Source organism: Somniosus microcephalus, chromosome 9 (genome assembly GCF_052327205.1).
Source record: "Somniosus microcephalus isolate GS21.2 chromosome 9, FLI_Smic_1.0, whole genome shotgun sequence".
In the NCBI taxonomy this organism is placed as follows: Eukaryota; Metazoa; Chordata; class Chondrichthyes; order Squaliformes; family Somniosidae; genus Somniosus; species Somniosus microcephalus.
In genome coordinates this window covers 238,207,753-238,220,242 of record NC_140995.1, presented here as the reverse complement: position 1 = coordinate 238,220,242, position 12,490 = coordinate 238,207,753, and the positions used below count along the sequence as shown (strand labels likewise).

Here is a 12,490-nt window from a genome sequence, read left to right as displayed (position 1 = left end):
TGTTGCAGGATGTCCAAGCCCTCCACTTTGTGACAGTGTTTGGGGCTGTATTGGCCGTCGCCGTGCAAGACTGCAGTGCCGACAAATAGCTTCTGGTGCAGTATTGTCCCTTCCCTTTAAGCGAGTGAAGCAGCCTCTGTGATTGAAGAGTGCCGTCTGGAATGCACTGCAAATTGTCTCGCACTCCGCCAGTACCGCCCCGCTCTTCGAGAAGTGGTTAGCGCTTGATTTAGTGTTCCACTTCCCTCTTAGAGTGCTACAACTGAATTTCGCGGGAGCCTATCATCATTAGTGCCTGGCGCTAATTTTTCAGCTTTCGAAGTTTTAGCGCCCCAAACGGGGCTATAATGTATTTCTCCCCGAAAGTGTCTTATCCGTTTGGCTGCCTCCTGTCTGCCACTGCTCATGATGGTTGTGAGCCATCTTGGCATGCAAGAGAAAGGGAAGTGTGTCAGTGAAAGTGGTGCAATGTGTTTCGGTGATGTGTCTGCCATAGTTGAATAGCTGTTAGTGTGTGCATGGTGTGCGATGTGGGTGTGAGTATTGCAGCAGTGGTGGTTGTGAGGTGAAGCTATGATTGTGAGGTATGAGTGGTGATTGGTAGAGATTGTTGGTAGGTGAGTGCTGGGGGTGTGGTGCATTGAGCAGTATGTGAGGCTTGTGGTGCAGATGGTGGGATATGGCATTTGCTGAAGCCTTCACTCAACTTGACCTGCTGTGTGAGGTCATTAATCTTCTTTCGGCACTGGATCCAGGTCTGGGGTACGACACTGTTAGCTGTGACATATGCAGCTATCTCTTGCCAGAGCATGTGTGCTTTGATGGCTTCCTGCCACCCTGCGGGAACAGGACACCCCTCCTTCTCTCCACTCCCACTACCAATGCCTCGAGAGCTGCATCAGAGAACCTTCTGACACCTTCTCTGTGTTGCTGCTGAGCCATGTCTTCTAACTCTAATTGCAATGAGGTACTGCTGCATCAAAGCACCTCCCCTTCAAGTAGTGGAGAGGGACGAGGCCAAACATTACTGGCCATTAGTCTGCACCCAATTTTGGCCCACCAGTTGAGCACTAAGCCAACCAGCAGCACGTTTAGCAGTGAGATCAGCACTCCAATCATGTAAATGAGCAGGCAGCACGAATTATGCGTGCTGCCTGCACCACTTTGAACGGGCGCACCCAAATAGCGATGGCCCATGACACCGCCCGTTTTTGGACCATATCCAATTTCTAGGCCTCGGTTTCTTTTGCTAATGCTAGTTAACCAATGATAAGAAAAGTACTAAACACAGATGAATAATCTATTAGTGTCTCCTGCCTATATTTCGCCACTTTTTACTTAACAAACTGAAGCATAAATTGCCCCTCTCCCCTCATTATTCTGAAAGTTTCTATGGTTTGGCTTACAGGCTTGGTTAAAAAAACGTACTCCTCGGGAGGCTGAGATTCTGCAAGACTTGTATAACAACGCCTTTGAAGATAGTTACCAGTACATGAAATTAAACCTCAACCCAGTAATGGAGCTGCTGGAGTGTAACTACATCATGCAGGTTGGAAACCTCTCCACTGTAATGTCAGCTTTGTATGTATATTTGTTTTAAAACATCCCAGATTCCTCCAATACCATTTCTGGGTATGTTCTGTCCCACCAGCAGGACAGATTCACTAGAGGTGGGATTACGGTACTATACAGTCAGGGAGTGGCCTTGGGAGTCCTCATGATGTCTCATGGCTTCAGGTCAAAAATGAGCAAATAAGCCTTCTGCTGATAACCACCCTCCATCAGCTGATGAATCAGTACTTCTTCATGTCAAAGACCACTTGAAGCAAGCACTGAATGTAACAAGTACACAGAATATACAATGGGTGGGGGACTACCGACATGTAAACAGTAAGCGGGTAGTAAGAGGTGGAGTGGGGCCTATTAGAGACAAAGAAGGTGATATATGCTTAGAGGCGCAGGGCAAGGCTAGAATACTCAATGAGTACTTTGTATCCGTGTTTACTAAGGAGGTGGATGCTGACAAAATATCGGTAGAAGTGGAAAAGGTAGAAGCAATGGAAGGGGTGAAGATTGATAGACAGGATGTACTAGAAAGGCTGGGTATGCTTAAAGTGGACATGTCACCTGGTCCAGATGGCTTGCATCCCAGGTTACTAAGGGGAACTGGGGGAGGAGATAGCGGAAGGGCTTGCCATAATTTTACAATCTTCCCTAGATGCGGGGGAGGTGCCTGAGGATTGGAAAGTGGCAAATGTGACACCATTGTTCAAGAAAGGGTGTAAGGACAATCCTAGGAACTACAGGCTGGTCAGTTTAACATCAGCGGTGGGTAAAATTTTAGAAACAATAATCAAGGAAAAAATTAATGGGCATTTTGAGAGGTTTAAGCTAATTAAGGAGAGCCAACACGGGTTTGTAAAAGGAAGATCGTGTTTGACTAATCGAATTGAATTTTTTGATGAAGTAACAGAGAGGATTGATGAAGGGAATGCAATGGATGTTGTCTACATGGATTTTTGGAAGGCATTTGACAAAGTACCACATAGAAGGCTAGTTAACAAAATTGAGGTTCATGGAATAGGGGGGTCAGTGGCCGCTTGGATAAGGAATTGGCTTAAGGGCAGAAAACAGCGAGTTGTTGTAAATGGCTGTTTTTCAGACTGGAGGATGGTAGACAGTGGTGTTCCCCAAGGGCCAGTGCTGGGGCCAGTGCTTTTTTTGATATATATAAATGACCTGGATATTGGAATACAGAGTAGAATTTCTAAATTAGCCGATGACACCAAACTTGGGGGTGTGGCAAACAGTGATGATGATACCAATCAACTGCAACAGGACATAGAAAGGCTAGCAGAATGGGCAGACAAGTGGCAGATGGAATTTAATACAGAGAAGTGTGAGGTGATGCATTTTGGCAGAAGGAACAGGGAGAGGCAATATACACTTAATGGCACAGTTTTAAAGAGTGTGCAGGGACAGAGAGACCTGGGAGTTAATGTGCATAGGTCCCTGAAGGTGGCAGGACATATTGAGAGAGTGGTTAACAAAGCATATGGGATCTTGGGTTTCATAAATAGAGGTATTGAGTACAAAAGTAGAGAAGTTATGCTGGACCTTTATAAAGCGCTGGTTAGGCCACAACTGGAGTATTGCATCCAGTTCTGATCACCACACTTTAGGAAGAATGTGAAGGCCCTTGAGAGAGTGCAAAGGAGATTTACTGGAATGATTCAGGAGATGGGGGATCTTAGCTACAAGGACAGGTTGGAGAAGCTGGATTTGATTTCATTAGAGCAAAGGAAGTTGCGGAGTGATTTTATCGAGGTGTACAAGATTATGACGGGTTTGGGTAGGCTAGACAGGGAAAGGCTGTCCCCACTAGTTGATGGTACAAGGACTAGGGGACACAGATTTAAGGTTTTGGGCAAGAGATACAGGGGGGATGTAAGGAAAATCTTTTTTACACAGCGAGTGGTGAGGACCTGGAACTCGCTGCTGACGGAAGTGGTGGAAGCGGAGACTCTCAATGTTTTCAAGTGGAAACTGGATAGGCACTTGAGAGAAATAAACTTGCAGGGCTACGGGGATAGAGCAGGGGAATGGGACTGACTGGATTGCTCTACAGAGAGCCGGCATGGACTCGATGGACCGAATGGCCTCCTTCTGTGCCGTTATGACTCTATGACTGTGCGACTTTGATTTCCGTCACTAAGACTGGCTTGCTTGTACTGACCAAGTTCTGAAGGACATATCTCCCAGATTGGGTTTGCAGCAGGTGGTGAGAGGACCAACACGAGGAAAGGACTTGACCTCATCCTCACCAATCTACCTTTCTCAGATGTGTCTATGCATGACAGTGTTGTTAGGAGTGACCACCACACAGGCCTCGTGGAGACTAAGTCCCGTCTTCACACTGCAGATACCCTCTATTGTGTCATGTTGCACCACCATTGTGTTAAGTGGGATAGAGTAAGAACAGATCTAGCAGCTCAAAACTGAGAATCTATGAGGCACCAGGTCAACATCAAAATATCTGGTGAAGCTACTACACAGGACTATATGCACGCTAAACAGTGGAAGCAGTATGGTATAGACAGAGCCAAGCAATCCCACAACCAATGGATCAGGTAAATGCTGTGAAACACTATCACATCCAGTCGTGAATGGTGGTGGAGAATTAAGCAACTAACAAGAGGAGGAGGACCCATAAACATTGCTATCCTAAACAATGGTGGAGGCCAGCACATGAGTGCAAAAGAAAAGGCTGAAGTGCATGTAAGCACCTTCGGCCAGGAATGCTGAGTGGATGATGTTTCTCGGCCTCCTCCTGAGGTCACCACTATCATAGATACCAATCTTTAGCCAATTTGATTCACTCCACATGACATCAAGAAAGTGATGAATAAATTGGTTACAGTAAATGAACTACAGGCCCTGACAACATCAGCTGTAATGTTGAAGAACTGTGCTCCAGAATTAGCTGAATCCCAAGCTAAGCTGTTGAAGTATGGCTACACTATTGGCACTTACCCGACAATGTGGAAAATTGCCCAGGTATGTCCTGTCCACAAAAAAGCAGGACATATTCAAGCTACTCCTAATCATCAGGCTTGAGGGGCCAAATGGCCTACTCCTGCTCCTATTTCTTATCAGCAAAGCGATGGAATGAGTCGTCAACTGTGCTATCAAGCGGCACTTGCCCACCAATAAACCGCTCACCGATGCTCAATTTGGGTTCTGAACCACTCAACTTCAGACCTCATTATAGCCTTGGTCCAAACATTGATACGAGAGCTGAATTTCAGAGATGCACATCCCTCTGACAGATTTAGGGTAGAAGCTTTCCATATGGAGTATTGAGTTGTGAATCCTTGTTCTGCAATTCCCTGGCACAGTACAGTATATATTGATATATGAGTGGTGCTATGCTTCACTGGGATGTTAATGTACATTTAAAAAATACTTAAACATTCTTAATGTTTCCTTTTAAGGAAATAGCCAGGTCCGAGAGAGGCATTCATTAAAAATGCACACTTTTCTCTTCCTTTAGTCCATTACCCTGCTAGAAGGTTTGATGCAGGTTGGAGTGAATATTAATGAAGTACAACTTAGGCGGCTCTTTGTATTTGCGCTGATGTGGAGTGTTGGTGCCCTGTTGGAGCTAGACAGCAGAAGTAAACTTGAGAAATTCCTCCGAAAACATAACAGCAAACTTGACCTACCTAAGATCCCTGCAGATAGCGCCGAGACCATGTTTGAGTTTCTTGTTAATCACACAGGTATGAGCAATGAAATTATGTTTTAGATGCCATGGCTCAGAACAATACATCTTATTAATGAGCAACAAAGTATTTACACAGTGTATCGCTTTATTGGGGGTGGTTTTCTGATTCCATGCTTCCAGCAAGTGGACTTGAACACTAATAACACACATTGGGAATTGTCACTTTCTTAAGCGTTTTCAAAATTCTTATCTTTGTTTTCAAATCCCACCATGGCCTCGCTCCTCGCTATCTCTGTAACCTCCTCTAGCCCTACAATCCTCCAAGATATCATGTTCTCCTCCAATTTTGGCCTCTTGCACATTCCTGATTTTAATCGCTCCACCACTGGCGGCCGTGCCTTCAGCTGCCTATGCCCTAAGTTCAAGAATTCCCTCCCTAAACCTCTCCACCTCTCTGTATCACTCTCCTCCTTTAAGATGCTTCTTAAAACCTACCTCTTTAACCAAGCTTTTGGTCATCGGTCTTGCTATCTCCTTATGTGGCTCGGTGTCAAATTTTGTTTGATAACGCTCAGGTGAAGCGTCTTGGGATGTTTTACTACATTCAAGGTGCAATATAAATGCAAGTTGTTGTTGTGTTATAGTCAATGTTCCTCCTCATTTTTTTGGGTGCGTGGCCCCTTTAGCGGGCTGTGCGGCCCATTCAAAGTTTCACGCATGCGCGAAATTTCACATTTTATAAAGCCGGTCCCGTGCTGCGCAGAACCGGCAGACATCTGAGCAGCTGCACAGCTACTCACAGCTTAGAGGGAACGTTGGTTATAGTTAGATAAAAATTATTAGCCAAGTAATGTGTTTTCCTCACAAAGTGCCTAAAATGATAACAAGTTGTTACTAGCTAGGTCTTTGTTTTATTTAAAATATGAGTTTATTACTGTACAATATACAGTTTCCCAGAATTAAAAAGCCACCACAGTACATTGTTATGAGCATGAACCAGCTTTATCCAGTCTTCATCCTACACTCGAAAACTGAGCATTAGCCGATCACCTATGGCACAAGAAAAAGGAAGGCCATTCGGTATATCTGCTCTTTCTAATACTTTTCTTTGTTAGTTATCTTAAAATATATAAAGACATATAAGATAGAAAGGGGGAAGTTAATAGATAAACTAATCAAACTTAGAGAGGACAAAACCTCTGGCCCAGATGGATTGCATTTGCACATATTAAAATAAGTTCAGGAAGCAATAGCAGAGGCATTATTACATATATATAAAAAATCATTAGAAAAGGGAATAGTGCCAGAGGACTGGAGGACAGCTATATTTAAAAAGGGAGATTAAACAATTCCAGGAACTATAACCCAGTTAACTTAACGTTAGTGGTAGGAAAGATAATGGAATCTTTACTCAAAGATGTAATAGAAAAACATCTAGGAACTGAAAATATAATAGAGCAGTCAGCACGGATTTCAAAAGGGAACGTGATGCTTGTAAAAGTTCAGCCATGATCTTATTGAATGGTGGAGCAAGGTTGAGGGAACGTATGGCTTACTCCTGCTCCTACTTCTTATGTTCTAAGGGTAATTACTTAGATTGGCAAAAGTTGGGAAGTAATGTTCGACAAGAAGCGGTGCTGGGACCATTGTTGTTCACCATTTACATAAATGATTTGGACTTGGGAACCAAAAGCACAATTTCTAAATTGGTGGATGACACCAAATTGGGGGGTATAGGTAATACTGAGGAGGACTCGTGTATGGGCGTGTAATTGGCAAATTAATTGCAATATAGATAAGTGTCAGGTGGTGCATTTTGGTAGGAAGAAAAAGGTGGCCACATATTCCTTGGAAAATAAGAGGAGCAAAGAAATTTAGAATTACATAGAATGTACAGCACAGAAACAGACCATTTGACCCAAATGGTCCATTCGGTATTTATGCTCAGCACAAACCAACAGATACACAAATCTGTTATTTAAGGGTTTGATAGGGTAGATGTAGAGAAGATAGGAGAGAAATTCATTTTAGCCAGCAAAGTTGACACCAGCAACTGGAGTTAACGACCGCTGAAATTAAAATGAAATGAAACAATGCAGTTTTCAGCCCTTTCTGCCTTTTAAAAAATATTTAACATTTAAAAGAAGTCCCAAATGTCTTAAGGAGTCATAAAGCTGAATTACCTTCCTAACCTCAAAAAATGGGAAAACTGCCTCAGCACTAACACAAATGGCTCAGCAAACCAGGGAAGGGGCACCCAGAGTCTTGCACACAGCACAACAGCTTTGTGCAGACGGTGAACACTACAAGAGCGGCCCTCTACCCACAAGGGCCAGGAGGCCCTCCAGAAAGAAGGATGTGAGAGTACATTACTAAGGTTGTCACTGCCAGCAGTGTCGCTCCCACCCTTTGGCTCCAGTGCCCAAAGAAGCATTATGACCTCAGACAAGTGGTCAAGGTCAGTGAATGCATCTTCAAAAGCCGACTCCTACCAACTACACCAGAAATGTCACACACTGTTCAATGCATGACTCCCAATCACTCACCTACCAACAATCTGCACCAATCATGAGGCACATCTCCCATTCCTAGCCTCACTGTAAACCTTTCTCTTACTACGGTTCGGACTTTGAGAATTACAAATTAGCTAACAACAGCAGACAAGGATGTGATCAATAAAATTGGTCTTTATTCACACTATAGTTCAAAATTCAAGTGTACGTCGCAATCAATATGCGCCCAATTTACCCGTACATAAAAGTATTTACCAACAATTTACACGCTACCTCTGAGCGACTTATATTCCAAGTCAACCATACATAAAAGTACCCCTTTTAACAATATCTAAGCTCTATGTCTGGCTTTCATACATACTATTATGTCCGTGAATGATTGAGACACGGACAGCAGGAGTTGAACAAAACAAGTCTTTACTAATTGAAGTCAATCGGGAAACTGAAACGACAGAGGCTCACTAGTGCCTTTTATACAGGGGTGGTCACTGCCGGTACTGCAGTCTGAGACCAGTTATTCTCTTAAAGGTACATACACAACAATTCCTCCCCTTTTAGATAAACAGTACATAACATTCATTTAACAACTAAATGATAACTAATTACAATCACAATTACGGTTGCTAGATACATTGGTTAAGTTTAAGCAATTATAAGTTCAGTCTTTGAGGAGGCTTCCTGATTCTGTCTGGATAATGCCTCTTTGGGGTATCAGGTTCTTCTGGCAAGGTTGAGTCGGGATCAATGTCGTTGTTTGGTTCATCTGCTTCCAATATCACCGATTCTGCGGTAGCTGCAATTGGTACGTCGATTTCATTGCCAGGTGTATCAGATCGTGGTGTGGAGTTGACGTTTTCCAGTGACTCTGGAATCTGGTCAGCATGGCGTCTTACAATGCTCTCTCCAACGTCCACGGTATACATGAGAGGTCCTTGCCGTGTACAAATCATTCCTGGCTGCCATTTCTCAGTGCGGTAGTCCCGGGCCAAAACTGGTTGACTTATCTTAAAACTCCTGGTCGGCCTTTCATTCATATTCTGAAACTGCCTGTTCTCCACATCTCTTCGGACGTTTGGCTTAACCAAATCCAAACGGCATCGTAGTCTCCGATTGAAGAACATCATGGCTGGAGTTTGGTTGGTAACCGCATGTGTCGCATTCCGGTAGGCAAACAAGAAGTTGTCCACCTTGTGTTGTAGGGGTATATCTTCATTACACATTGCCTTGATAGCCTTCTTGAATGTTTGAACAAACCTCTCGGCCAATCCATTAGTGGCTGGATGATATGGGGCAGATGTGTAATGCTTAACACCATTGTTCTTTAAGAACCTCCGGAACTCTTCAGACACAAACTGTGGTCCATTGTCAGAGCAAACCTGTTCAGGCAGCCCATTCCTGGCGAATATGGTTCGTAAAACTGTGATAGTTTTTTCCGTGGTGGTTGAGGACATTTTTATTACCTCTGGCCACTTTGAATGTGCATCCACTGCAATTAAAAACATCGAGCCCATGAAGGGACCAGCAAAATCAATGTGCACCCTTTGCCATGGAGATGAGGGCCACTCCCATGGATGCAGAGGAGCTTGTGATGGGGCGTTTTGGACCTTCTGGCATCCTGCACAGCTCTTGGTCATCTCTTCGATTTCTCTATCGATTCCCGGCCACCACACAAACGCTCTGGCTAAGTTCTTCATTTTTACCCCACCCAGATGACCCTCATGAAGCTCATTGAGCACTCTATCCGTCAACTTAGGTGGAATTACTATTCTGGATCCACACATCAAGGTTCCTCTGCACACTGACAGCTGTTCTCTTCTTGGCGAGAATGCTGGCAGCAGTGGTTCGCCATGTGCTGGCCATCCCTTCACCGTTAAATCATAGACCCGTGATAGTGTCGGGTCATTCCGTGTTTCCTTTTCTATGTTTGCATTCGTCACAGGGAGACATTCGACTATGGTCGAGTGGAATAACTCCATTGGATCCACTGCAAGGTCTTCTTCTTCCACCGTCGGCAACGGTAGGCGTGACAATCCATCAGCATTCCCATGCTGTTTAGTTCCTTTGTACTCGAAGTCATATTGGTGTGCCCCTAGGAAAAGGGACCACCTCTGCAGCCGTTGTGCTGTCATTATCGGTACGCCCTTCTGAGGGTTGAAAATGGAGACAAGAAGTTGATGATCGATTAGTAGAGTAAATTTTTGACCGTGCAGGTAGTGATTGAACTTCTTCACCCCCCACACTAGGCTGAGGGCCTCTCTGTCAATCTGGGCGTAGTTACGCTCGGCAGAAGTTAACGAGCGTGACGCAAAAGCTATCGGCCTCTCTAAACCATCAAGGAATTTATGTGACAGTACCGCCCCAATGCTGTAGGGAGACGCATCACACGCCAGTCTGATTGGCAGTGCTGGGTTGTAGTGAGCCAATACTTCTCTTGAAGTGATTAAGTCCTTACTCTTCTGAAAGGCCCGCTGACAGTCATTGCTCCATTTCCATGCTACTCCCGTTCGTAGCAGGGCGTTCAGTGGGTGCAGAATTGTCGACAAATTTGGCAAAAACTTATGGTAGTAATTCACCAATCCGAGGAATGACCTCAGTTGTGACACATCTTCAAGTGCTGGGGCCTTAACAACCGCTTCAATTTTGTCAGGGGACTTATGTAACCCCTCTTCATCAATCACGTGGCCACAATACGATATCTGTTTCTTAAAAAACTCGCACTTGGGGCAGTTGGCTCGTAGCCCATGTTCCCGTAGTCTAGTGAGCACCTGTTCTAGGTTGTTAAGGTGTTCACTGTCATCTTCACCTGTCACAAGGATGTCGTCCAAGTAACACTGAGTCCCCGGAATCCCTTGCAGGACTTGTTCCATCACTCTTTGCCATATCGCCGGAGCCGATGCTACTCCGAATACCAATCGATGATACTGGTAAAGACCTTTGCGAGTGTTTATCGTGAGATACTTCCTAGAGGATTCTTCAACCTCCATCTGCAAATATGCTTGTGCTAGGTCATTTTTTGTAAAACGCTTCCCTCCAGACAGTGAGGCGAAGATGTCTTCTATCCTTGGAAGAGGATATTGTACTGTGTGAAGGACTGGGTTCACCGTCACCTTGAAATCCCCACAGATGCGAACCTTCCTTGGCTCCTCAGACTTATTGCTTAACGTTTTCTTCATGACAGGAACGATGGGTGTCGCCCACTCGCTCCAGTCGACCTTAGACAACACGCCTGCCTTCTCCAGATTCTCCAGCTCTGCCTCGGCGGCTGGGCGAATTGCATATGGTACCGGTCTTGCTTTGAAAAACTTGGGAATTGCATTCTCTTCTATTTTTATCGAGGCGGTTATGCCTTTAAGAGTGCCCAGTTCTTGTTGAAATACCTCTTTGGCGTTAGCTAAGATTGTTGACAATCGTCCAGGAGCGACGTCGTCATCTTTTTTACCGTCCACCGTCATTGCATGAATGGAGTGCCAATCTAAGCTTATCTACCTGATCCATTCACGTCCCAATAACGGTGGTCCACCATTTTGCAGTATGTAGAGATACAATTTCCGTATTTTCTTGCCATTGTATTCGACAGGCACCCTTATTTTTCCTCTGGGATATACTTTTTGCCCCGTATACGTCGTCAAGACGATGGATGTCTCTCTCAAGGGTATGTGTGAGAATAGCCGCTCGTAGTCTCGTCGATTCATGACGGTTAGCGCTGATCCTGTATCCAATTCCATTTTAACTTGGGACCCTGCTACCATGAGGGTGGCCCAAATGGTTCGGTGATCCTCTTTTGCGATTACATTGTGAAGTTTGAGACAGCTTAGTCTCCTGTTCCCGGATTCACTATCGCTCATCTGGTCTTCGGAACTACTGTCCGTCATCTTTTGTACTTTCTTGTACGGTTCCTTAGTAGCCTTTTTGTTGTCGCTGGTCTTCTTCCCAGACCTACAAACTCATGCAATGTGTCCCATCTTTCCGCATTGCCTGCATATTTTGTCTTTGGACCAGCAGTCCTTCTGGTCATGGTTAGTTCTGCCGCAGTGATAACATTTTGCAAATCCCCGTGTCATTTCGTGGGTGCCGTATTCCTGTGGCTTTTGTTGAATTTCCGCAGCTCCCCTGGCTGCTGCTTCGTACGATACTGCCACGCTGAAAGCCTTATCTAGCGTCAGCTCTTTCTCTGAGAGTAACTTCTTCTGTGTTCCTTCACTCAGGAGTCCACAGAAAAATTTGTCCCGTAGGGTATCTGCCAGTCCTGCTCCGAACTGGCAGTGCTTTGATAGCTTGCGTAGTTCCGTAAGGTACTCAGCATTGCTCTCATCGTTATGCTGAGTTCTCCTGTGGAATTTAAATCTTTCTGCTATCAACAGCGGTGCAGGGTTTAGGTGTTCCTGTAGGACAGCAACAATTTCGTTAAACCTCTTCGCCTTCGGTTTGGCTGGAGTAATCAGGTCCCGCAATAGGCAGTACGTTCTAGTGCCCATTAAGTTTAGCAATACCGATGCCTTTTTCTCATCGGCTATTTCGTTTGCCTCGCAATATACCTCGACTCTTTCCACATACGTGGTCCAGTCCTCTATTGTATTATCAAAGGCAGTGATACAGCCAGTCTTCAGCATCTTGAAAATCTAAAATGGCGCCTCCCGCGCTTTGCCTTCTTCCCCAATTTAACAAAATGGCGCCTCCCGCGCTTTGCCTTCTTCCCCGCTGATTAAGATGGCGCCTCCCGCGCTTTGCCTTCTTCCCCGCTGTTGCTAGC

The 12,490-nt window shown here is 44.9% G+C and overlaps 1 protein-coding gene across 1 annotated transcript in view; it reads left to right on the top strand.

Annotated features, from left to right (window-relative positions):
- LOC147113152 (dynein axonemal heavy chain 8-like) overlaps positions 1-12,490 on the top strand; it is a 1,456,516-nt gene that overhangs the window by 636,663 nt on the left and 807,363 nt on the right. Inside the window, exons 24-25 of the mRNA XM_085998053.1 lie at positions 1,409-1,549; positions 5,054-5,282. Of these exons, the coding sequence (XP_085854179.1) occupies positions 1,409-1,549; positions 5,054-5,282 (370 nt within the window). The remainder of the gene's footprint in view (positions 1-1,408; positions 1,550-5,053; positions 5,283-12,490) is intronic.